This window comes from Macaca nemestrina, chromosome 18 (assembly GCF_043159975.1).
Source record: "Macaca nemestrina isolate mMacNem1 chromosome 18, mMacNem.hap1, whole genome shotgun sequence".
Taxonomy (NCBI): domain Eukaryota; kingdom Metazoa; phylum Chordata; class Mammalia; order Primates; family Cercopithecidae; genus Macaca; species Macaca nemestrina.
In genome coordinates this window covers 65,721,228-65,746,560 of record NC_092142.1, presented here as the reverse complement: position 1 = coordinate 65,746,560, position 25,333 = coordinate 65,721,228, and the positions used below count along the sequence as shown (strand labels likewise).

Here is a 25,333-nt window from a genome sequence, read left to right as displayed (position 1 = left end):
ACAATGTTTTCAGGCTATCCATGTGAGTCAGTCTAGAATGTTATAATTGTAAACAAAACCTAAACACCTATCTGGGGCGAAGAAAAGAGTTTCCACCATTGCTGAAATTCAGATACTACCTCTAGGAAAGTGGTGGTGAGAGCGCACAGGGGTCAGGGTTGGGTGGTGAGAAGGTTTTCAGAAAGGTTCTTGTATTTGGCACAAAGGCACCCCCCGCCAGGGAGCAGTCAGGTCACCCCCTTGGAGTTGGAGGAAGCACTGGCCTGTGACTTTTGGGATTAAGATGTGCTGAGTTGGGATCTCCTCTCCACAGCAGTGGAAAAAGGCTTTCCTCATTCTTACTGAGATTACTGTCATCAAGTGATTATAGAAGGCTGTATAATTTTAAATGCTCCTTTAAAAAAAATTGTTTCCTCTTCTCACATCATTACTTTGCTCTTTTGCTTTTTTTCAGGACAAAAGACTGTGTTGTCAAATGTTCAGGAAGAACTGGATAGAATGACTCGAAAGCCAGACTCTATGGTAACAAACTCTTCAACAGAAAATGAAGCCTGAACCTCCTTAAAAAGTGCATATGTCGAATGACCAAATAACTATGTATATTGATCTGCTAAGACCAGGATTTTTCTGATATGGCACATGCTATCAGTTTTTTGGGGCAGGGGAGATGAACTTAAAAAAAAAAAAAAAAACTTCATTGGCTTGTCCGAGTATGAAATGCACATTTAGGAAGGTTACATGTCAGACCCTTTGTTAAGGATAACCCTTGGACTCTCGGGCATGTGGCTCTTTTGTGGGAGGCAAGCACGTCTGGGCTTCTTGTGGAGGGGAAGGTAGAGTGAAAGAAGGAGGGCCCACTTTCTATCAGGGTGGAGCAAATGAGACCAAGAAATCATTGGTAAGATGATGGTTAGTCTGACCAGTTTCATGTTAGCAAATTCACTTCTTCTTGGGAAGCAGATTAAGTGGCAGAAAGTCCAGGAAAGAAAGACCAGAAGGAGTAATGAGAGAAGTGATGGTGGGGAAGCTGAATGTTGAGGGAGGTGGAGGAAGGAGGAGATGAGCAGTGTCAGTAAATACTGTGCATTCAATAGAAGTTGAAGAATCATTGTTAGAAGCATTTCCAAACAAAACACTAAGCAAAATGGGAATTAGGCTTATTTCGAATGCATCTTTAACTTATGAAAGATGTACTAATTGTGGGGGTGCCTGAGTCAGGTGGAGCTGACCCAGGGGTGGGAACGATGGCAGCTGCCTGGGACCCATGTGCTTGGCTCAGGCTATGTCCTCATGAGAGGTGCTGGGCTCCATGGATATGTGTTGTGGGGCAGACAGTCACTGTGGGATGTCTTCAAAGTGAGCAGTTACAGAATTAGTTTACTTTGAATTTTGTTGTCTAAATAGCTCCTGCTTTGTTTTTTAAATTAAATTTTTTGTTTTTACTACCACGGGCTGGCCTAACTAACAGAAAATGGATGATCAACCTCTGGTTTTACCATAATGCAATGTGCCACAGAAAGTTTGGGGGAGGTTTTTAATGTAATTGCACTCTGGTTAATTGGCTCGTACCAAGTCCTGCCTTATGATTTGTGGAAAGCTTCAAGGAGTTCCACTGATGCAAAAGGGTCTTTTCCTAGCTTCCCGGTCTGATCAGTGCTATCAGATGGACAGATAAGCGTGAATGTTTTATACCGAAAATGGAAATGATACATTTCTCTTGTTATGTGTTTTCATAAAATGTAGCATTTTTTTTCTTATGGAAAAAAGAGTTTCAGGTGTCTCCCCACCTAGGGCAAATTCATGCACATTGTCATGTCATACCACCATTCTGGAAACGATTTCTGTGGATTTGAAATTGCACTTTTAATTTTATATATGACAGCATTTAAATGCAAACACTACCATGAATTTCATGTATAAAATGTTGTCAAACCAAGGGAAAAAACCACAGTTCACCATGTGGAGTTTACTTTTTTTATATGAATGTTTGTTGTACTGTGTCTAAGCATAACTTCCCTAATGTCATTACTTTTACATACCAGATTTGACTGACCACTAATGTAGTACTGGTGATAACTTAATATCCTATGTTGTGTCAAGACTCTTTTAAGACTTTCTTGAATTGCTTGCGTAAAGGTCTGAACACTGTTAAAGAGAAAGCTAAGTATCAACTTGCCTTTCAGATAGAAACGTTTCTTGTGCCAGTTTTATTGTTGAAATATACCATTTTTTTCCTTTTTTAATTCAGTTTTTTAAAAAAACAAATGTATTGTGGCTTCCGATTACCAGGTTGTCTAAGTAATGACAGTAAACTGACTGTAGAATGATAATTGTGGTATAGTGACCAATAGATGCCAAACAGCTTGTGGCCGCACTAAAGGTGGGGTCGCTTAGTCCCTGGGAGTAAAATGAGTGACCTCAGAAACAAGAATTCCTGGAAAGGCACATGCCGAAGAGGGATATGGTATAATTTTAAATCTTAATGCAAAATTTTAATATGTCTTTTTTTTTCTATCATTTGAATTGATAAGCACTTTTTGTGTCTATAAAATATACTACAACTGATGAAATGCTAAGACATGTCTTGTGAAGGAAGGTTTCTTGGAGACCACTTTTATTTACACGTGACAAGTAGATGCTCCTAGTATCAGAAGAAGCTGATACGTAGTGTCATGTGCTCAGTGGTTGCCAAAGTCTACCAACTTTGGGGAGCTGCAGGGTTCTTTTTGGGAGGTGGGAGGAAGGGAGATGAGTTTTGTTATTTTGGGGTTTTCAAGCATTGGAACCAAAGGCCAAATAATAAACAGCCTTTAGTTTTTAAAGTAAAATTCATTTTATTTGCAGAGTACACTTGTATGGTAGACTGTTAAAGACAATTTTATGACTGTTATGACTATTTATGCACATTATAATGGTTACATCTGCTGTTTGTCTTTAAAATAAAAAAAAAAAATCAAAGAAAAGCCCAACTTTGAATACGTGGCTGAGATAACGGCCAGGAATTGGTCTTTCCTAAAAATGCAATAGATATGCTGCTAGATTGTTATTTTGTTTGCACTTTTTTTGATTGGCATTTTAAAATCGGTAAACTGAAGACATTGTCGTGTTTTATTAATTTAACAAAGTTGAAAGTGACTGCTCTGTACATCATGACCTTAACAATGTTAATGCTGTAAGTGAAAGTTCACTGTTGTCTGTATACTAAATTTATTGGTGTTTCTAACTTAAAATTAAGACTGCAGATTATCCCCCACCAGCCTTAGTCCAGGGGTGTGGCTCTGTCCGGGTGCAGTATGCAGTCATGTGGAACCTTGCTTTCTAGTCCTGGGAAAAAAAGATGTCTCTAATTACTGGCTTCAATAAACACGAATCCAGACTGCTTACAATTTTTGGTGGCTTTCTTTATGGTAAATCATCCCACTGGAGATACATTGAATTGTCTGCTAATCATATGGGGTATCTGATCACGTAACTAAAAATGTTTACCTGTCTCACTTGAAATTGTCAGAAATTCTGGAAAGAATAATATTGTAAAGCCATATTTATTTTATCCTATTTTTTAGAGGTGGGGGTTGTCAAGGCTGGTCTTGAACTCCTGGCCTCCAATGGTTCTCCCGCCTTGACCTCCCAAAGTGCTGGAGTTACAGGTGTGAGCCACCAAACCCAGGCTGGTTTTTTTGGTTTTTAAAAATTACAACCATCCTCGTGAGTATAAAGGTGGTAGGTATCTCAGTGACTAACAGTGTTAAGGAGCATCTTTTGATGTGTGTATTGGCCATTTGTGTATCTTTGGAGAAATGTCTGTTCAGATTCTTTGGTCATTTTTAAATTAGGTTATTTGCCTTTTGTGTTTTTTGTGTTTGTTTTTGAGACAGGGTCTTGCTTTGTGGCCCAGGCTGGAGTGCAGTGGCTTGGTTACAGCTTATTGTAGCCTTGACCTCCCAGACTCAAGTAATCTTCCTCCCAAAGTGCTGGGATTACAGACATGAGCCACTGCACCCAGCCTATTTGACTTTTTATCATTGGGTTGTAAGAGTTCTTTATCTATTCTGGATACTACACTCTTAACAGATATAACTCAGTCCTTTTGATATGCTCCCCTTCATCTCTGAGCATTTTCTTACTTTCTGGCACAAAAAGGTGTTCCAGGCTCACCTTGCATTTTCCCTCACTTTGTCCTGGAATCAGCCATTTTTCCAAGGAGTCCTGGTTCCTGGTTTCTTTTTTTTCTTTTTCTTTTTTTTTTGAGACAGAGTCTCGCTCTGTTGCCCAGGCTGGAGTGCAATGGCACAATCTCAGCTCACTGTAACCTCCACCTCCCGAATTCAAGTGATTCTCCTGCTTCAGCCTCCGGAGTAGCCAGGATTACAGGTATGCGCCACAACGCCTGGCTAAGTTTTATATTTTTAGTAGAGACGGGTTTCACCACGTTGGCCAGGCTGGTCTCAAACTCCGACCTCAGGTGATCCGCCCTCAGCCTCCCCAAGTGCTGGGATTACCGGTGTGAGCCACCATGCCCGGCTTAGAGCCCTGGTTTCTTTTAGTAGGAGATTGGTTTTTGGAAACCAAGATCTGGACGATAGGCATACTTAATTTTACTGAGTGTTACTACTTGTAGGCCTTTTGGTGGACACACCATATCTACTTTTTCACTTAACATTGCCTGTAAATTGGTTTATATTAGTTCTTGGAGATGTTTATTCTTGTTTATGGCTACATCGTATTCAATTGTGTAATGTACCTTGTTTATTCATCCGGTCTCTTGTAGATGGGCATTTAGGATGTTTGCAGTCTTGTATTATTACATCTAATGCTGCAATGAGTAACCTTCTGCATATCTTGTGTTTTATTTTGGAGATGTGGCTTCAGGGTAAATTCCTAGCAGTGGACCTACCTACTCAAAAGGTAAATGCGCATCTGTGGTTGTTAGATATCAAAATCCCTTCCATAGAGGTCACACCAATCTGCCTGCCTGTCAGCACTTGTACAGATTATTAATTCATTGTTATATTTTGTCTTAAGTTAGGAAGTTTGGTGGATAAATGTGTTGGGGATTATTTTATTTGATGATATGGGCATTAACATTGTAATAGCAAATGCTTACATTGGAGATTGCTGTATACCAGTCACTCTTCTATTTTAATTTTAATTTAATTTAATTTTATTTTATTTTTTATTTTTTTTTGAGACGGAGTCTCGCTCTGTCGCCCAGGCTGGAGTGCAGTGGCACAATCTTGGCTCACTGCAACCTCCACCTCCTGGGTTCAAGTGATTCTCCCGCCTCAGCCTCCCAAGTAGCTGGGACTAAAGGCGTGCACCACTACGCCCGGCTAATTTTTGTATTTTTAGTAGAGACAGGGTTTCACTATATTGGCCAGACTGGTCTCGAACTCCTGACCTCAGGTGATCCGCCCGCCTCAGCCTCCCAGAGTGCTAGGATTACAGGTGTGAACTATGGCACCCAGCCACCAGTCACTCTTCTAGGTGGTTTATACAAACTGATTTAAACTTCACAACAACTCTGCTGATATCTGTCTTAGTTTCCAGATGAGGAAATTAAGACATGGATAAGTAAGTAGCTGCTAAGGTCTCAGAATTTGAACGCAGGCAGTCTAGCTTCTGAGTTTGAACTAATCATGGTGGTATGCTGATACTCTGTGCTCATTTAAAGCAATTGGGGACCCATGCGTGGTGGCTCACATCTGTAATCCCAGCACTTTGGGAAGCTGAAGTGGGCGGATCACAAGGTCAGGAGTTCGAGACCAGCCTGGCCAACATGGTGAAACCCCGTCTCTACTAAAAATACAAAAATTAGCCAGGCATGGTAGCCATGCCTGTAGTCCCAGTTACTCGGGAGGCTGAGACAGGAGAATCACTTGATCCTGGGAGGCAGAGGTTGCAGCGAGCCGAGATCGTGCCACTGCACTCCAGCCTGGGTGACAGAGTGAGACTGTATCTCAAAAAAATAATAAAGCAGATGGGGAAAATGTATCAATCGAGAGTGTTTTCATCTGTGGTCATAAGCAGCTGTGTGCTACTATTCAAACTTTTCCTCTTGTGGTAATGAATGGAAGAGTCACTCTTGCTAGGTGGAGAGAATGGCAGAGAGAGAAAGTACCCAATATCCTCTACAAAGGGAGAAGGGACTGCAGTCGCAGGTATCTTGCTGGGAAATGCAAGTTGAGATGTCTTCCACTCATATCTTGGAATTTACTTTCTCTTAAGGTATGAAGAGCTTTAGGTGTTGCCTGCGGCAGGTGCCCTTGGCAGGCCCTGAGACAGACTTTCACCAGTGCAAATGTTCCTAGGTGTGCCTGTGAGGCTGGCAGGCTGGCCTGCCTGTAGACCTGCCTTAGGGGCCCTCACACACACCACTAACCTCTCTGGAATTCTCTTCTGCCACCTCTGGCTTGGGAGCAACCTGTGGAGGGAGGCATTTGGAGTGTTGGGGAGGGCATGGGCACTAATGGATTCCAGTCCTAGTTCATTCTGTGGTGACTTTTGAATCAAGCAAGTGCAGTTCAAATGGATGAGAAATTGATCAAGAAGCAAAATAGGAAAACAACCCAAACTGGGGAGCTTCACCCCTCTTAGGCCTCCTTTTCCCATCTTTGTAAAGTAGGGATAAAATTTCTTCCTAGTCATTGTGGACATTAGAGGAGGTACACATGTGCCTGGCATGTGGTAGGTCTTCGGTGTGATTGACGACCCTGAAAACATCTCTAGGATGTCACCTCTAACACTGATCCAGCAACCTCATTCTTGGCTCCTACCCTTTTTGGTTGTGGCATTTCAGTTTGTAGTATAAATATCATCTCTAAAGAGAACAGAGCGTAGAGGCATGGATATCCTGTGATCGTTCACTGTGGTGGTCCCTGGTGCAGCTCCTACAGGATGCCACAACAGAGTCCTGGGTTCTGAGATACTTAGTATTGTACTCCTTACCCTGCAAGGCTTGCAGATAGCTGAAAGGATGCCAAGTGCTGTCTTGATGCTGTCTGTGATTGACAAGGGAGAGATGGTATGTTCTGACCAGGAGGCAGAAGTGACAGGTCAGTAGCAGTGGTGGTGAGGGCCCAAGGAAGGAAGCAGCTGAAACTCCCACTGGAGATGAACAGCACACCCTGCTGGCTCACAGAAGTGTCTCCCTGGGCTTGACGCTGAGGGACTCTCAGCCTGAAAGGAGAGGAGACAGCAGGGGTTTGAGGCCAGGAATTGGGGGTGGATTCTTTGTGGGTCAAGAAGTCCTCTCCCCAACCTTGGGCAGTATTTCAGATGGGACAAGCCTAGCTTTTCAAATGTTTCTAACCTTGTTACGAAATTACCATGTGAAAATTTGGCTGGCGCAGTGGCTTACGCCTGTAATCCCAGCACTTTGGGAGGCCGAGGTGGGTGGATCACCTGAGGTCAGGAGTTCAGGTCCAGCCTGGCCAACGTGGTAAAACCCTGTCTACTAAAAACACAAAAATTACCTGGGCGTGGTGGTGGGTGCCTATAATCCCAGCTACTGGGGAGGCTGAGGCAGGAGAATCACTTGAGCCCAGGAGGTGGAGGTTGTAGTGAGCCGAGATTGTGCCACTGCACTCCAGCCTGAGTTATGGAGTGGGACTCTGTGTCACCAAAAAAAAAAAAAAAAAAACCTTCCTGGCCGGTCATGGTGGCTCATGCCTGTAATCCTAGCACTTTGGGAGGCCAATGGGGGTGGATCGCCTGAGGTCAAGAGTTCAAGACCAGCTTCGCCAACATGATGAAACCCCATCTCTACTAAAAATACAAAATATTGGCTAGGCGTGGTGGCTCATGTCTGTAATCCCAGCACTTTGTGAGGCCGAAGTGGGAGGATCACAAGGTCGTCAGGAGTTGGAGACCAACCTGACCAGCATGGTGAAACTCTGTCTCTACTAAAAATACAAAAAGTAGCCGGTCGTGGTGACACGCACCTGTAATCCCAGCTACTCAGGAGTCTGAGGCAGGAGAATCGCTTGAACCCGGGAGGCGGAGGTGCAGTGAGCTGAGATCGAGCCACTGCACTCCAGCCTGGGCAACAAGAGTGAAACTTCGTCTCAAAAAAAGAAAAAATAAATACATTCCTATATAAAAATTCATTTAATGACAATATTAAGATATTTTCATGTGTAATGTTCTGTAACAAACTTATTTCTTGCGTAGAACTGAATTAACTGACATTCCTAAGTGATCATCGAGCTCCTCCATCCTCCCTGCCCTGCCTCCCCACAAATCTCACCCAAGCAGGATCTTTAAAGAACTATTTAAAGTTCTGCTAGAAAAAGCAAACCCAATGTGAAGCATTTAAGTTTTTGTTTTGGGAAGAGTTCAACAATTTATGTGCCTTTTTAAGGCAATAATTTATTTTAAAGAGTGGGGGTGCAGCTTGTGGCCTGTTAACATCTGCCCTTGATATTTAAAATATTTGGCACAGTTTGTGAATCTGTTTTTTACCTATTCAAATCTAACAAATGTTAGCCTGGAATTCAACTTTGGTGTATATAGGAAACAACACTGTCACTGTTCAAGCTTTGTATATAGAAAATATGTGAGTGTCAAGAAGGTGTATTTTATTTTATTTATTTATGTTGAGACTGTCTTGCTCTGCTACCCAGGCTGGGGTGCAGCAGTGCAGTCGTGGCTGACTACAGCCTTAACCTGGGCTCAAGTGATCCTTCCACCTTACCTCCCAAGTAACTGGGACTACAGGTGCATGTCACCATGCCTGGCTAATTTTTGTATTTTTTGTAGAGATGAGGTTCACCATGTTGTCCAGGGTGGTCCCAAATTCCTGAACTCCAGCGATTCACCTGTTTGGGCCTCCCAAAACGTTGGGATTACAGGCGTGAGCCACTGCGCCTGGCCCAGTACCTTACTGTTAACCATAGTCATCCTACTATGCGATAGAATACCAGAACTTACTACTCCTATCTAATTGTCACTATGCTCATCAACCAGCCTTCCTCATCCTTTCTTCCCCCATCCCTTTCCCAGTCTGGTAACCACTGCATTAGACAGATTTTGGTTTTGATTTGTTTTATGGGTGACTGGTAGATCTGACACATCTTTGACTGTGGGCATCTTCCAGGTCCCACAGAACGCCCTTTGAGAACATTCACATGCTGGGTTTTTGAGGCTTGGTAAAGGTCCATGTTTTTATGAGCCTTGGAATTTGGACTCTGGTGATAGTACCTTTCATCCTCTGTTTTACCTCTCCGGCCCCATCTTCTCTTCCCCCTCACAATCCCTGCCCCAGAGGAAATAAGCACTTGTGAATTGGTGAATTGGTGAATTTGTGATAACTAGGACAATGCTGGGAGTTTTTGCTCCCTAGGAGCGGGTTTCTTCCTGATGCCCATGGATAGATAGTACAGTCCTAGTCACAAAGAGGAGTTCAGCAAACATCGCCTGCTGCTGGTGCTGAGTCCTCTTGGGAATCATCACCAAGAACAGCTTCAAACCGGCCACTCTGCCAGATGGCTCTCCTTACACTTGGAACTGTAAATATTTCTGGCATTGAGCCGAATCAGAACTGCTCTGACATAAAAGAAAACCTGTAACCTATAGCCCCAGGCCCAACACCTGGGCTGTCTCAGCTGGGAACTTGTTTCAGGTCGACTTGGGTTTGAGTCGTGGCCCCAGAACTTCACAGTTGTGTAGTCATGGAGAAGTCAGCTAACCTCTGTGAATCTCAGCATCCAGTGAGCAGATTCTCACCTCCCTCATAGGGATGCTGGATGTGTGCCTAGCATAGTGCCTGGCTTGCAGACAGTGTCCCCAAACAACCAGCCCTGAATAAATTGTGTGACAGGCCTCAGTTCTTGAAAAGGCTTTAGAGACCAGGCATGTTGCTTATGCCTATAATACCAGCACTTTGAGAGGCTGAGGCTGGAGGATGACTTGGGCCCAGGAGTTTGAGACCAGCCTGGGCAGCACAGTAAGACTCTGTCTCTACAAAAAAATATAAATAAATAGTGAGTCAGGCATGGTGGCACATGCCTGTGGTCCCAGCTACCCTGGAGGCTGAGGTGCTGAGAATTGCTTGAGCCCAGGCCAAGGCTGCAGTGCGCCACTGCACTCCAGCCTGGGTGACAGTGAGACCTTGACTCAAAAAAAAAAAAAAAAAAAAAGGCCGGGCACAGTGGCTCATGCCTGTAATCCCAGCACTTTGGGAGGCCAAGGCAGGTGGATCACCTGAGGTCAGGAATTCAAGACTAGCCTGGCCAATGTGGTGAAATTCTGTCTACTAAAAATACAAAAATTAGCTGGGTGTGGTGGCAGGCGCCTGTTATCCCAGCTCCTCGGGAGGCTGAGGCAGGAGAATCACTTGAACCCGGGAGGCAGAGGTTGCAGTGAGCCGAGATTGCACCATTGCACTCCAGCCTGGGTGAAAAGAGCAAAAACTCCATCTCAAAAAAAAAAAAGAAAAGGCCTTAGAAATTATTTGCCAAGGTTACACAAAGTCAGGAACAGAGTTGGGAATAAGAAATGAAGTATTGCTGCTGTCTTGCGGCCTTCCTCTACCCAGTCTGCATACCTTTCCCTAGCTAGTCAGCTGGTAGCCCAGGCAGTGCTAAACACCAGGTCTTAAATCTGAAGAAATAAATTGCTAGTTGAGACTGAGCAAGAGAGCTATTTTAGGGCAGACAAGCTTTCAGCACACCATAAATTCCATCACCTGGCAACTGCCTGATTTCTTGGGCAAGGCAGCTTTCTGCCATCTGCATGTGTGGGCATCCAAACACATGTTTGAGGTATGTGGCCTCTTGGTGCCTCCTCCCTGCTTCTGCTCAGTAACCATAGCCATCTTCCAGGGAACTGTGGGCATGGGTTGGTGACACTCAAAATGCAAGTGATGGGAGGTGAACAAGGTAGGCCCTCCCCCTACCGGGCTGGTATTCTGGGAACAACAGACAAGTTAACTGATGTCTTGAATGCCACAGTCAGCTTTTCTCTGCTCAAAATAAAAACCAAAATCTTTGTCAACCTCTTCTCCCCCAACAATTAAGCCCTCAAGCCTTTAGGTGGGCAGAGCATGGCAGGTGTCTGCCTGGGGGTGGAGTGGGGAATTGTGGAGACCCAAAGGAGGGTTTGGAACCTGAGCAGGGTGGAGAGTGTCCGTCCCCATGAGTAGGAATGGATGAATGGCCTGGCATAGAGTATTAACTCAAGCAGGGTGGAGAGGGTATACTTATTTGGGGATGGGGCAGGGGTGCAGAGAGTCAGAGACTGACTGAGTGACAGCAAACCCATGGGTAGCCTCCCCTAGTGGAGAGGAGAGGGTGTCTACAAAGAGTAGAGCAGGCATGGGGTGTCCGAGTGGGGTGGCCTAGGGCAGGGTCATGTGGTAAGGAGGGCATCTGTGCACGGATGGAGGTGATGGAAGAGGGGCTGCATACAGGCATTGGTCAAATAAGTTAAATGTATATGGCGTTATATTGGAGTTGGAGGCATCAGTGTGAACGCATGGTTTGGGTGTCTTTTTTTTTTTTTTTTTTGAGGCAGGGTCTCACTCTGTTGCCCAGGCTGGAGTGTAGTGGCATGATCACAGCTCACCACAACCTCTGCCTCCCAGGCTCAAGCAGTCCTTCTGCCTCAACCTTCTGAGTAGCCAGGACTACAGGTGTGCACCACCACACCCAGCTAATTTTTGTGTCTTTTTGTAGAGATGGGTTTTTGCCATGTTGTTCAGACTGGTCTTGAACTCCCAGGCTCACGCAATCCTGCCTCCTTGGCCTCCCAAAGTGTTAGGATTACAGGTGTGAGCCACCATGCCCAGCCCGTGGTCTTCAATACACTCATGCATACAAATTTTCAAAAGGCCAGGTTCAGTGGCTCACGCTTGCAAAACCCAGCATTTTGGGAGGCCAGGGTGGGCGCATTGCTTGAGCCTGGGAGTTCAAGACCAACCTGGACAACATAGTGAAACCCCATCTCTACAAAAAATGTAAAAATAAGCCAGGTGTGGTGGCATGTACCTGTAATCCCAGCTAGTCTTGAGGCTGAGGCTGGGGTATTGCTGGAGCCTGGGAAGCCAAGGCTGTGGTGAGCCATGACTGGGTCACTGCACTCCAGCCTGGGTGACGGAGTGAGACCCTGTAGATGTAGAGGTGTGCACATATGTGTATGTGTTTGCACACATGTATCCCTTAGCTTTTTGCCCTGAGAGGGCCTGGGAGCAGCAACAGCCCAATAGCAATGAGCACACCTTATGCCATGATCTTGGTTTCTAAATACCATTCTCTCATAAAATAAATCGGGGGCCAGGTGTGATGGCTTATGTCTGTGATCCAAGCACTTCAGGAGGCCGAGGTGGGCAGATCACTTGAAGCCAGAAGTTTGAGACCAGCCTGGCCAATATGGCGAAACCCTGTCTCTACTAAAAATACAAAAATTAGTCAGCAGGGTGGCGCACACCTGTAGTCTCAGCTTCTTGGGAGGCTGAGGCAGGAGAACTGCTTAAACCCCAGAAGGTAGAGGTTGCAGTGAGCCAAGATTGTGCCACTGCACTCCAGCCTGGGCAACAGAGCGAGACTCCATCTCACTTGATCTTAGCCAAAAGGCCAAGAAGCGATGCGAGACTCCATCTCAATAAGTAAATCAATAAATAAGCTGGGTGCTGTAGCTCACACCTGTAATCCCAACACTTTGGTAGGCCAAGGCAGGTCGAGCACCTGAGGTCGGGAGTTCAAGACCAGCCTGGCCAACATCGTGAAACCCTGTCTCTACCAAAAATACAAAAATTAGCTGGGTGTGGTGGTGTGCACCTATAATCCTAGATGCTCAGGAAATTGAGGCAGGAGAATCGCTTAAACCTGGGAGGTGGAGGTTGCAGTGAACTGAGATCGCGCCACTGTACTCCAGCCTGGGCCACAATGCAAGACTCTGTCTTAAAAATAAATGGGGCCGGGTGTGGTGGCTCACACCTGTAATCCCAGCACTTTGGGAGGCCGAGATGGGTAGATCACAAGGTCAGGGGTTCGAAACCAGCCTGGCCAGCATGGCGAAACCCGGTCTCTACTAAAAATGCAAAAAGTAGCCAGGTGTAGTGGCACACCCTGTAGTCCCAGCTACTTGGGAGGCTGAGGCGGGAGAATCCCTTGAACCCGGGAGGCGGAGGTTGTAAACCAAGATCACGCCACTGCACTCCAGCCTGGGCGACAGAGCGAGACTCAGTCTCAAAATAAATAAATAATAGGGGCTGAGAGGCAGAGGATGAGGAAGCAAGGAAAACAAATGATGATAATAAAAAACCTGGGGTTTCTTGGGGAAATGGCTGATTCCAGGGCTGAGACAGGAAAAGTGTAAGATGAGCCTGGAACATCTGTGCCAGAAAGTAAGAAAGGGCTCAAAGAACCATAGATACGTGTCAAAAGACAGGAGCTGTACGCATAAAGGCATGAAAAAAAATTTAAAGAAAGGAGCTGGGCATGGTAGTGCATGCCTGTCAACTCGGATACTCAGGAGGCTGACGTGGGAGGATTTCTTGAGACCAGGAGTTTTGAGGCTGCAGTGAGCTATGATGGTGCCTTTGAGTAGCCACTGCACTCCAACCTGGGCAACAGCAAGATGTGTCTCTTTTTTCAATTTTAATTTAATTTTATTTATTTTTTTGAGACGGAGTCTCCCACTGTCACCCCAGCTGGTGTGCAGTGACACAATCTCAGCTTGCTACAACCTCCGCATCCCAGGTTCAAGTGATTCTCCTGCTTCAGCCTCCTGAGTAGCTAGGATTACAGGCACCCGCCACCACCACACCCGGCTAATTTTTTGTATTTTTAGTAGAGATGGGGTTTCACTATGTGGGTGTTATTTATTTTATTTTATTTTTGAGATGGAGTTTTGCTCTTGTCACCCAGGCTGGAGTGCAATGGTGTGATCTTGGCTCACTGCAACCTTTGCCTCCCAGGTTCAAGTGATTCTGCTGGCTCAGCTTCCCAAGTAGCTGGGATTACAGGTGGCTGCCACCACACCCAGCTAATTTTTGTAGTTTTGTGTTTTTAGTAGATGGAGTTTCACCGTGTTAGCCAGGCTGGTCTCGAACTCCTGACCTCAGGTGATCTGCCCACCTCGGCCTCCCAATGTACTGGGATTACAGGCATGAGCCACTGCGCCTGGCCAATTATTATTATTTATTTATTTTTGAGACAGAGTCTCACTCTGTTGCCCAGGCTGGAGTGCAGTAGTGCAATATCGGCTCACTGCAACCTCCGCCTCCTGGGTTCAAGTGATTCTCCTGCCTCAGCCTCCTGAGTAGCTGGGATTACAGGCACCTGCCACCATGTCTGGCTAATTTTTTTAAAATTTATTTTTAGTAGAGACAGGGTTTCACCATGTTGGCCAGACTGGTTTCGAACTCCTGACCTCAAGTGATTCGCCCACCTTGGCCTCCCAAAGTGTTAGGATTACAGACGTGAGCCACTACGCCTGGCCAAGACCCTGTCTCTTAGAGAGAGACTGAGAGAAGGCCACTGGCCAGGGACAATTTGAACATCAAAAAAAGGAAAAAAAATGATCATAATGGATTATAACTTATTGAATAAAATAGGAAGTCATGAGGCTATATAAATAAATTAGTAAATTGAAAGTTCAGTGTGAAACAGCATTCCATTCCTCATCAAAACTTCAAATTTACATGATTTATTCAATGGGTTATAATCCATTACTATCAGTATTTATTTTGATGCACAAAGTGTCAGATTTATTCATTACAAGGGGGAAACAGCGTGTTACAGTGGAGAAACCTGGCGGCCACAAGCTCAATCACCTGATGAAAGTGAACATCATTAATAATGGGATGCATAGCAGTCGCATGCCTCCTGATAGGCTGCGCGGAGAACACAATGTCACTGCTGGGGGATTTCTGCCAAAAATGTATAACCGGGATCTAATCACAAAGAAACATCAGACAAACCAGATTGAGGGACATGGTACAAAATAACTTGGTGCATTACATCTTTGAAGGTGTTAAGGTCATAAAAGACAAGGAGGGTCTGAGGAACTGTTCTAGTCTGAAGGAAACTGGCAACATGACAACAAGAAGAGCAACACATGATCCTTAATGGCTTCATTTTGCTACAGAGACATTATAGGGACATTTGGCAAAACTTGATTGGAATGTGAGGGTTAGATGGTGGGAATGTATCAAGAATAATTTCCTGGCCAGGTGTGGTGGCTCATGCCTGTAATCCCACTTTGGGAGGCCAAGGCAGGCGGATCAGTTGAGATCAGGAGTTTGAGATGAGGCTGGCCAACATGGTGAAACCTCGTCTCTACTAAAAATACAAAAATTAGTTGGGCATGGAGCTGCGCGCCAGTAGTCCCAGCTACCCGGGAGGCGGAGGCATGAGAATTGCTTGAATTCAGGAGACAGATGTTGCAGTGAGCTGAGATCACGCCACTGCACTCCAGCCCGGGTGACAGCAAGACTCGGTCTCTTAATAAAATAAATAAAATAAAAAAGATTAATTTCCTGATTTTGATGCATATTCTGGTAAAAGCAGAGAATGTCCTTGGTAGAAAATACTCTCAAGTATTTGAGGGTGATGGGGTGTTCGGTTGGTAATGTACTCTCAAATGATTCAGGGAAAAGCATTCTTTATACTGTACTTACCATTTTTGTTTGTTTGTTTTTGTAATTTTGAGATTGTTTTCAAATAAATACATTTAATTAATTAACCGGCCCATGTGTGCATGCTAAGAGTCAAAGTGGTATGATATTCAGGCCTTTCACAGTGGCCCCTAACACCTCTCCAACCTCACTACTTTACGAAGTGTGTTCCTGGCTGAGTGCAGTGGCTCACGCCTGTAATCCCAGCACTTTGGGAGGCCAAGGCAGACAGATCACTTGAGGTCAGGAGTTCGAGACCAGCCTGGCCAACATGGCGAAACCCCATCTCTACTAAAAATACAAAAATTAGCCAAGCATGGTGGCGGGCAACTGTAATCCCAGCTACTCGAGAGGCTGGGCAGGAGAATCACTTGAACCAGGGAGGCTGAGGTTGCAGTGAGCCAAGATCGCGCCACTCCAGGGCAATAGAGTGGGACTCCATCTCAAAAATTAAAAAATAAAAATAAAATAAAAGTGTTTTTCCAGCCACCCTTTCACTTCTCCTCCCCCAGCCTCCCAGCCTCCTGGCCTTTGTCCTTGCTGTGTCCTCCCATTGTGCTTTCCTGCCCACTCTGATAGCTCACTGAGGCCAGTCCGACCTTCGAGGCTTTGCTCAGGGGCTCGTGAATCTGGCTGCTTGAACTCTTGGGGCAATTCTGGCTGCTCCAGGGTTTCCCCAAAAGGGTCTGGGGAGCCCTGGATGCCCGCAGATGTTTTCTTGGGGTCCCTGAGACCTTTTTCCCCTTAAAAGGGCTCTATACATTATTCACGGCAACAGTGTCTCTACTACCCATTTGACATCAGGAGATAAGGCTTTGAATTATTCATCAGTGCTTTTTGTTTTGTTCAAATCTGATCATGTCAGTCGCTTGCTTAAGGAGCAAAATGCAGCTCTCATGACTCTCTGGACTGTAGGCATCTTCATAATCAGTTCCCAACCTTCCTGTCCCTCTGTCCCTGCCCCTGCCCTTCACATACCTTCTAGACCCTGCCCATATTTGTGAAAGAACCCAGACCACTCACCTCTTTCTGAACCCCGGGCTTTTTTTTTTTTTTTTTTTTTTTTTTTTTTTTTGAGACGGAGTCTCACTCTGTCGCCCAGGCTGGAGTTCAGTGGCGCGATCTGCATCTTGGCTCACTGCAATCTCTGCCTTCCAGGTTCAAGCGATTCTCCTGCCTCAGCCTCCTGAGTGGCTGGGATTAAAGGTGCACACCACCACACCTGGCTAATTTTTGTATTTTTAGTAGAGATGGGGTTTCACCTTGTTGGCCAGTGGCAGGCGCCTGTAATCCCAGCTACTCGAGAGGCTGAGGCAGCAGAATCACTTGAACCCAGGAGGCGGAGGTTACAGTAAGCCGAGGTGGCACCATTGCCCTCCAGCCTCGGCGACAGTGAGAGTCTGTCTCAAAAAATTATTAAATAATGAAGTCCTCAAAATCATCTTCAGAGAAAGGCACAGACCTGTCTCCTGGGTGGATCCTCAACCTTGGCAAAATAAACTTCTGAATTGATTGAGACTTGTCTCAGATACTTTTGGTTTACAACTCCCTCCCACCGCAGTTCTTCTATGAGAGCCGTGAAGGCCCAGGATATGGCCCAGTGCCTGGTCCCAGAGGGTGGGGCAGCCGCAAATGCCTGACGAGGTGTCTGTTGCCTCCTCGTTACCTCAGCATCTCCCTGGGGTTCACATGGCTAGTTGAGCCAGGCCCAGCATGGACACCAGTCCTGGAGGGTAAGTGAAGGCAGGTCCCACATTTCCTTGTGGCCACACACTCAGCCTTCTTCCCCAGAAACCCATGCCCCTTCCTCTGCCATGGAGAGAGAAGGTGGAGGGCAGCCAGGGAGAAGCGAGGCGGCTGCTGAGCAGGTGAATCCTCCCCAAATCATTACATTTTGGAAGCAGCAGGAACCACAAACTGGGGTCCCGCAGAAGCTGGGATTCCCCGGAGGCTCTGGTTAGGGGCCCAGGGTGGACTGGCTTGGATTGTCTTTGGTCATTGTAACCAAAGGAATGTCAAACTGGAAAATCCCAACGAGCACTATTTTTAGAGACTCAGAGAGCATTTTTCCGGCTGAAGGGACGAGTTCCTTCAGAAGCAGCAGTTAACTCTCGCCCCTGAACCACTCCTCCCTGGAACTCGCCCAGTCTCTGGCCCCTCCCTCCAGGCATGTGGGAACATTGCTGAAGGAGTCTGGTCAGGGCCCTGCCACCAAGGAGAGGGACAGGGACATCAGCTTCTTTCAAACACAAAACAATGGGTTTTTATTTTTACATCTTTGAGTCTAATCCTTCAGACATGAAGACTTATACTGACACCTTTATTTTTAAAAATTTTTATTTATTTTTTGAGACAGAATATTGCTCTGTTGCTCTGTCCCCCACTGGCAGGGACTATCCATCCTACCAAATGCCAAGTTTGTTTTTTTAAACATCTTTTTTTTTTTTTTTTGAGACAGGGTCTCACTGTGTTGGCCAGGTTGAAGTGCAGTGGTATGATCATGGCTCACTGCAATCTTGACTTCTGGAGCTCAGGTGATTCTCCTACCTCAGCCTCCCAAGTAGCTGAGACGACAGGGGTGTGCCACTATACACGACTCATTTTTTTGTAGAGACAGGGTCTCACCATGTTGCCCAGGCTGTTCTAACTCCTGAGTTCAAGTGATTCGTCCACCTTCTTGGCTTCTCCCAAAATGTTGGGATTACAGGCGTGAGGCACCACACTGGGCCTCAAACACTTTTTTCTTTTTGAGATGGAGTCTCGCTCTGTCACCCAGGCTAGCACGATCTCAGCTCACTGCAACCTCCGCCTCCCAGGTTCAAGCAATTCTCCTGTCTCAGCCTCCTGAGTAGCTGGGATACAGGCGCATACTGCCACGCCCAGCTAATTTTTGTATTTTTAGTAGAGATGGGGTTTGGCCACATTGGCCAGGCCGGTCTCAAACTCCTGACTCAGGTGATCCACCCATGTTGGCCTCCTAAAGTGCTGAGATTACAGGCATGAGTAACGCACCTGGCCCTCAAACATTCTTTTTTTCTTTTCTTTTTTTTCTGGAGACAGAGTCTTACTCTGTTACCTAGGCTGCAGTGCCGTGGCATGATCTTGGCTTACTGCAACCTCTGCCTCCCGGGTTCAAGCACTTCTGCCTCAGCCTCCCGAGTAGCTGGGATTACAGGCGCATGCCACCATGCCCAGCTAATTTTTGTATTTTTAGTAGAGATGGGTTTTCACCATGTTGGCCAGGCTGGTCTCGAACTCCTGTTTCATGGGGTAATGGAGGACACTTGGCTTGTGCCTGCTTTTCGGCTACTGTGAATAGTGCTGCTATGAACATTCATGAAGAAGGTTTTTTTGTGTGTTTCTTTTTAAATAAGAGCATAAAAATAAGGTTTTGTTTGTTTAGATGGTGTCTTGCTGTGTTGCCAGGCTGGAGTTTGTAGTATGCACAGGTGCAATCATAGCAAACTACAGCCTTGAATTCTTGGGCTCAAGTGTTCTTCCTGCCTCAGGCTTCTGAGTAGCTAGGACTACAGGCATGCATCATGGAGCCTTGCATGTTTTGTACAAGTTTTTGTTTCAGCACCTATTATTAATTTTTTTCTTTATTTTATTTTCTTTCTTTTTTATTTTTGAGAAAGGGTATCACTCTGTCGCCCAGGCTGGAGTGCAGCGGTACAATCTCAGCTCACTGCAACCTTCCTCTCCCAGGTTCAAGCAATCCTCCCACCTGAGCCTCCCAAGCAGCTGGAACTACAGGCATGTGCCACCACACCCAGCTAGTTTTTTGTATTTTTTGTAGAGATGGGGTCTTGCCATATTGCCCAGGCTGGTCTTTAATTCCTGGACTTAAGCAATCTACCTGTCTTGACCTCCCAAAGTGCTGGGATAACAGGCGTGAACCACTATGCCCGGCCACCTATTATCAGTTCTTTTGGGTATATATGCAGGAGTGGAATTACTGGGTCATATAGTAATTCTATGTAACTGTTTGAAGAACTGCCAAACTTTGAACCCAGCAGTTACACCATTTACATTCTTACCAGCAATGTATAAGGGTTCCAGTTTCTCCACATCCTCACCAACACTTGTAATTTCCTGTTGTTCTTATTATAGCCATCCTAGTAGTTATGAAGTGGTTTTGATTTGCATTTCCCTAATTTCCTTCAACTAATAACATTGAGCATATTTTCATGTGCTTGTCTTTTTTTTTGAGACGGAGTCTCGCTCTGTAGCCCAGGCTGGAGTGCAGTGACCGGATCTCAGCTCACTGCAAGCTCCGCCTCCCGGGTTCACGCCATTCTCCGGCCTCAGCCTCCCGAGTAGCTGGGACTACAGGCGCCCGCCACCTCGCCCGGCTAGTTTTTTGTATTTCTTAGTAGAGACGGGGTTTCACCGTGTTATCCAGGATGGTCTCGATCTCCTGACCTCGTGATCCACCCGTCTCGGCCTCCCAAAGTGCTGGGATTACAGGCTTGAGCCACCGCGCCCGGCCAATGTGCTTGTCTAAGAGGTTTTTTTTTTCTCTGAATATTCCTTTTTGGTAACATCTTATTCTAAACTTTTTTTTTTTTTTTTTAAATTTTGTAGAGATGGGGTCTTGCTGTGTTGCTCAGGCTGGTCTCGAACTCCTGGGCTCAAGCCATCTGCCCATCTCACCCTCCCAAAACGCTGGGATTACAGGCGTGAGCCACCGCACTCAGCCTTATTCTAAACTTTTTTTGAGACAGAGTCTTGCTCTGTCTGTCACCCAGGCTGGAGTGCAGCGGTGCGATCTTGGCTCACTGCCACCTCTGCCTCCTGGGCTTAAGTGATTCTCCTGCTTCAGCCTCCTGAGTAGCTAGGACTACAGACATGCACCACCACTCTGGGCTAATTTTTGTTTTTTGTTTTTTTTTTTTTTTTAGTAGAGACAGAGTTTCATCATGTTGGCCAGGCTGGTCTCCAACTCCTGACTGTAAATGATCCACACGCCTCGGCTTCCCAAAGTGCTGGGATTACAGGCATGGGCTACCATGCCCAGCCTTATTCTAAACTTTTTATGGTTAGAGTATCTTCTCAGTTTACCTGAGAATACTGATATATACATGTGTATAAAATGGTAGATATACACACACACATATATATACCATTGTAAACATTTAATGACATATGTTTCTTGGTTTTGACCTCTGTTATGTTATAGGCTTTCCTCAAATGTTTGGTGACTATTAGTTGTCATTTATATTTCAAAGTAGGGTCCCCAAAAGCTCATTGGAAGCTCTGTGCCTGTAGGTGAGAAGTCTCAGCTGTGGGATTCAGTGTTGGGTGATCTGGCTGGGCTCCACTTTGGGGTACTTCCATTGTCAGGATCTTTAGGTCTTTCTTCTTGTGCTAATCATGTTTTCCAGAGAGAATGTGAGGTCTTGGCTACCATGATCTAGGGAAGGATGTCTGGGGGGTCTCATTCAGCAAGCAAACTTTCACTTATTCCACCTGTTTTTAGTACACTATTCCTTCCCTGAACTGTGCCTAGTGATCTCTAACTAAGAGGCCTTCTGTTTCACCCTCTCCAGAGAACAAAGCTCCAGCCTTGGGGGATGGGTGTGAAAAGGGATCTAGGGATCCACTTGCTTCTTTAAAAGACTTTCACTTGATCTTCTTGTTTGTTACGCTTGCCTTCACCCCCTAACTCTACACTTACTTGATGCTGCCCATTCCTGAGTCTTTTGTTCTGTGATATAACCTGCGCTGCATAATATTTCAGCCTTTCCCCTGCCAGTTTAGGGTTTGGCTTTCTTGGATCTGCTAAGTTACACTTGCCCATTTGCTTCCCAGCTTCCAACATTTTGTTGCCATTGTCTCCTTTCCCATTCTATTTTTTTTTTTTTTTTTTGTGGCCCAGGCTGGAGTACAGTGGGGTGATCTCAGCTCATTGCAATCTCCGCCTCCCGGATTCAAGCAATTCTCCTGCCTCAACCTCCCGAGTAGCTGGAATTACAGGCGCTCGCCACCATGCACGGCTAATTTTTTTTTTTTTTTTTTTTTTTGTATTTTTAGTAGAGACAAGGTTTCAACATGTCAGGCTGGTTTTGAACTCTTGATCTCAAGTGAACTCCCACCTCAGCCTCCCAAAGTGCTAGGATTACAGGCATGAGCCATAGTGCCTGGTCTCCTTTCCCATTCTTTATCCCAACAGTTTAATGTCCACCTCCACCCCCTCAAAAAAATTCCCTGTAACTGTCATTTCACTGGGACTTTGGGAGAAAGCAGAGGCAAGACTCTACATCCAGCCACTCAATGTCACCATCGGCTGGTTGTCTATTCCAAATTCTTAGTATATTGCTTAACCCATAGTAAGTGCCCAATAAATATTTGTTGATTTAGGGTCAGTCCTCTGTATCTGTGGGTTCTGCAGCTATGGATTCAACCAACTGCTGATAAAAAAAAAATTTGGAAAAAAACAGGCTGGGCGCAGTGGCTCATGCCTGTAATCACAGCACTTTGGGAGGCCAAGGTGGGCAGATCACTTGAGGTCAGGAGTTCAAGACCAGCCCGGCCAACATGGCAAAACCCCATCTCTACTGAAATCACAAAAATTAGCCAGGTGTGTTAGTGGGTACCTGTAATCCCAGCTACACAGGAGGCTGAAGCATGAAGAATTGCTTGAACCTGGGAGGTGGAGGTTGCAGTGCACTGTGATCATGTCACTAGGTGACAGAATGAGACTGTGTCTCAAAAAAAAAAAGTATTTGGAAAAAACAATAAAAAATAAGCTGGATGTGGTGGCTCATGCCTGTGGTCCCAGCTGCTCAGGAGGCTGAGGTGGGAGAATCGCTTGAACCCAGGAGGCGGAGGTTGCCGTGAGCCGAGATCTCACCACAGCACTCCAGCCTGAGTGACAAGCGAGACTCTGTCTCAGAAAATAAACACACAAAAAACCCCCAAACAACACATACACACACACAAATATAGATACAAAAATACAGTAGAACAATTATTTAAAGTATACGAGAGGATGTGTGTGTAGGTTATATGTAAATACTACACCATTTTATATAAAGGATTTGAGAGCATCTTCAGATTTTGGTATTTGAGGGGGTCCTGAAAACAAGCTTCCTCTCCTGCCCCCATACAGAAGGACAACAGTATTAGAGTCACTGTCCTTCCCATCTTTGAAAAAGTTGAGTGCTGGGCAAGGTCACTCACACCTGTAATCCCAGCACTTTGGCAGGCTGAGGCAGGAGGATCGCTTGAGCCCGGGAGTTTGAGATCAGCCTGGGCAACACAGTGAGGCCCTATCTCTACAAAAATAATGATGATGATAATAATAAACACTTTTTTTTAAAAAAAGAAAAAGTAGGAACCTGGACTCTGCCCACCAATGAACTGTGTGACCTTGGACAAGCTACTTACAGTCTGCAGCCTTAGTCTCTTCTTCTGTAAAACAGCAATAACAACGATACGTTCTTCAAGCGCCTTGCTCGGTGCCTAGAACATGGCAAGCTCTGGGTTATTTGTGGTTGTGGAAGGGTTCAATATAAAAGCGACACTTCTTAGAAAGTCAGTGTTTTACTTAGCTTAAAATTAGCCTTCACACTTTAATTGTAAATTGGTCCCTAATTAATGCCCTTCGGGGCAAAATCTGTGTTTAACCTTACTTGATGCCTAGACAGAGCTAGCAAAGCTTTTCAGCTGAGAGGAGAGGAACGTGCCGGTCGCCTGGGTCAGGCAGGCGGGGACAACCTGCAGTGGGGCGGCTCCTCACCCTGCCCTGCTCCGCCCCTGGCCTCGGAACCGGTTTGTTGCAGGCGCCCAGCGTGGGAGCCCAGGCACTTACCCACCTCTCGTCGGCCCAAGAGTCCGAGTCAGGCCCACCCTGGCCACGCACTGTTCCCGGCACACGGGTGGCGCAGCCCGTCTCGGTCTTTACTGGGAAGCTCCCCACCCTATGCATCGAGGACCCCACTTTCTCCAAAGAAGAACCTGAGGCAGCGCCTGGGAAAGCAACTCCATGGCCTCCAGGTCCACCTAGACCCTTTCCTCAGCCCCAGGACCCCGCTGCCTGAACCCCATTACCCCGCGTGCCGGGATCGCCAGCGCCAACCAGCGGCTCCGGCTCCGGCTCCGGCTCGAGGCGCAGGTGGGGGCGGGGCCGGGGCGGGCCCTGAGGAGTCGGCGCCCCGCCCCGCTCCGAGGCCCGCGCCGCCACCGCCTCCACCTCGCCCGAGCAGCGGAGCTCCTCCGAGCGGCAGGCTGCGGCCTGGCTCCGCCCCTCCCGGCCCGGCGCGCCGGCTCCCGCCTCCTTCTCTCTCCTGGCTCCCGCCTCCCTCCCTTTCCGCTGCCGAGGCGGCGGGAGCCGAGCCCGAGCGGACCGAGCCGCAGCCGCAGCCGGGCGGCGGGCGAGAGGCGGCGGCGGCGGCGGCGGCGGCGGGCGGGCCGCGGGCGGTCAGTCGGGCGGCGGCGGCGGCGGCGATGCGGCGGCCCCGCTGAGCCCGCCCGCTCCTGGCGCCGGGAGCCTGCCGCGCGAGGCGGCCCGGGCCGGGCGGCAGCATGCGGAGCGGCGAGGAGCTGGACGGCTTCGAGGGCGAGGCCTCGAGCACCTCCATGATCTCGGGCGCCAGCAGCCCGTACCAGCCCACCACCGAGCCGGTGAGCCAGCGCCGCGGGCTGGCTGGCCTGCGCTGCGACCCCGACTACCTGCGCGGCGCGCTCGGCCGCCTCAAGGTCGCCCAAGTGGTAGGTGCCGGGCGGGGCCCCAGGTGCCAGAGGGCGGCCTAGCCGCACGCCTCCCTCCCCGCCCCGCTGCGGGGCCTCCGCCGCGTACCAGCTTGCCGGGGCCGGAGCCCGCTCCTCGCGCCCCCTCTCCCTCGCGGGGTCCCGGTGCCACTCTGCAGCCTCCTCTAGGGACCCCGCCCTCGGCCAGAGCCTGTCCTTCCCAGGCCGGCAGCCTCAGGTGTGCGCCTCCTACCTGAGCACCTGCCCTCGGGCCTACCTGTCCGTTCCGCCCTCGCTCGCGGGAGTCGGTGGCGTTACTGGGCTGGGTGCTGCTGGGAATCCTGCTGTCTCCTGGGTACGGCTGGTCTTAGCAACCTGTGGCAGGTTTTCCCGGCCCGCACAACCTCCAGAAGGTGCTCGTCTGTTTCTGCCTGCGGAGACGAGGGACTGTGGCTTGGTTCCCCCTTGATATCTAGCTGGGTGCCAGGCGTATGGTAGGCGCTTAGTAAGTATTTGTTGGATGGAGGCAGGTAGACCTGATGCCGTGGGGGAGCCTAGGTCTGCCCACAATCTCTACACTGCAGAGGTTTTTGTCCTTCTAACCAAGAAGACAGACTCGGCATCCCGGAATCCACCGCCCAGCACGGTGGCTGGCACTGCCCAATTGGTACCCAGAGTTAAATCTGGGAGGGCAGCCAGTTTTGGAGGTAGCAGAAACAGAGAACTTTCTGTTGGACTTGTCTGTAGTGGAGCTAATTTCTCAAGGTCCTATGTTTTGGCTTCCAGGGTGTTCTAGGCAGGGGCCTCTCAGCTCTGTTCCTGCTTTGTGGTTTTGTAACATGCCTCTCCGGGCAGTTGCTTAGTTCTGTTGTGGACAGGGCATGCTCTAATTCAGAAAAACCTGTGTGCCCCCCCGCAACATTCCCTGTCACAGGTAGGCCTTCTTCTGAGGCCACCAGCCTCAAAACTTTATAGACGTCTCATAGCCAGAGAAGCCTTGTTCTTGTTCATTCTCTCTCTCTC

The 25,333-nt window shown here is 47.4% G+C and overlaps 2 protein-coding genes and 1 long non-coding RNA gene across 5 annotated transcripts in view; 2 read left to right on the top strand and 1 right to left on the bottom strand.

The window, feature by feature from the left end:
• LOC105491458 (dynein cytoplasmic 1 light intermediate chain 2) overlaps positions 1-3,386 on the top strand; it is a 33,136-nt gene extending 29,750 nt beyond the window's left edge. Inside the window, exon 13 of the mRNA XM_011757945.3 lies at positions 455-3,386. Within this exon, the coding sequence (XP_011756247.1) occupies positions 455-555 (101 nt within the window). The 3' untranslated portion in view covers positions 556-3,386. The remainder of the gene's footprint in view (positions 1-454) is intronic.
• On the bottom strand, positions 2,867-25,189 carry LOC139359894 (uncharacterized). Of its 3 annotated transcripts, none has more exons than XR_011616531.1 (3): positions 24,420-25,189; positions 23,009-23,083; positions 2,867-7,176 (listed from the first exon to the last, which is right to left on the bottom strand). It is a non-coding gene; the product is annotated as an uncharacterized lncRNA (long non-coding RNA). The 3 variants fall into 3 exon arrangements; XR_011616533.1 differs by having other exon boundaries at positions 24,588-25,189; XR_011616532.1 differs by lacking the exon at positions 24,420-25,189 and adding an exon at positions 23,433-23,688.
• The window catches only part of LOC105491460 (CKLF like MARVEL transmembrane domain containing 4), an 81,636-nt gene continuing 80,136 nt past the window's right edge, over positions 23,834-25,333 (top strand). Inside the window, exon 1 of the mRNA XM_011757949.2 lies at positions 23,834-24,331. Coding sequence (XP_011756251.1) covers positions 24,146-24,331 — 186 coding nt within the window. The 5' untranslated portion in view covers positions 23,834-24,145. The remainder of the gene's footprint in view (positions 24,332-25,333) is intronic.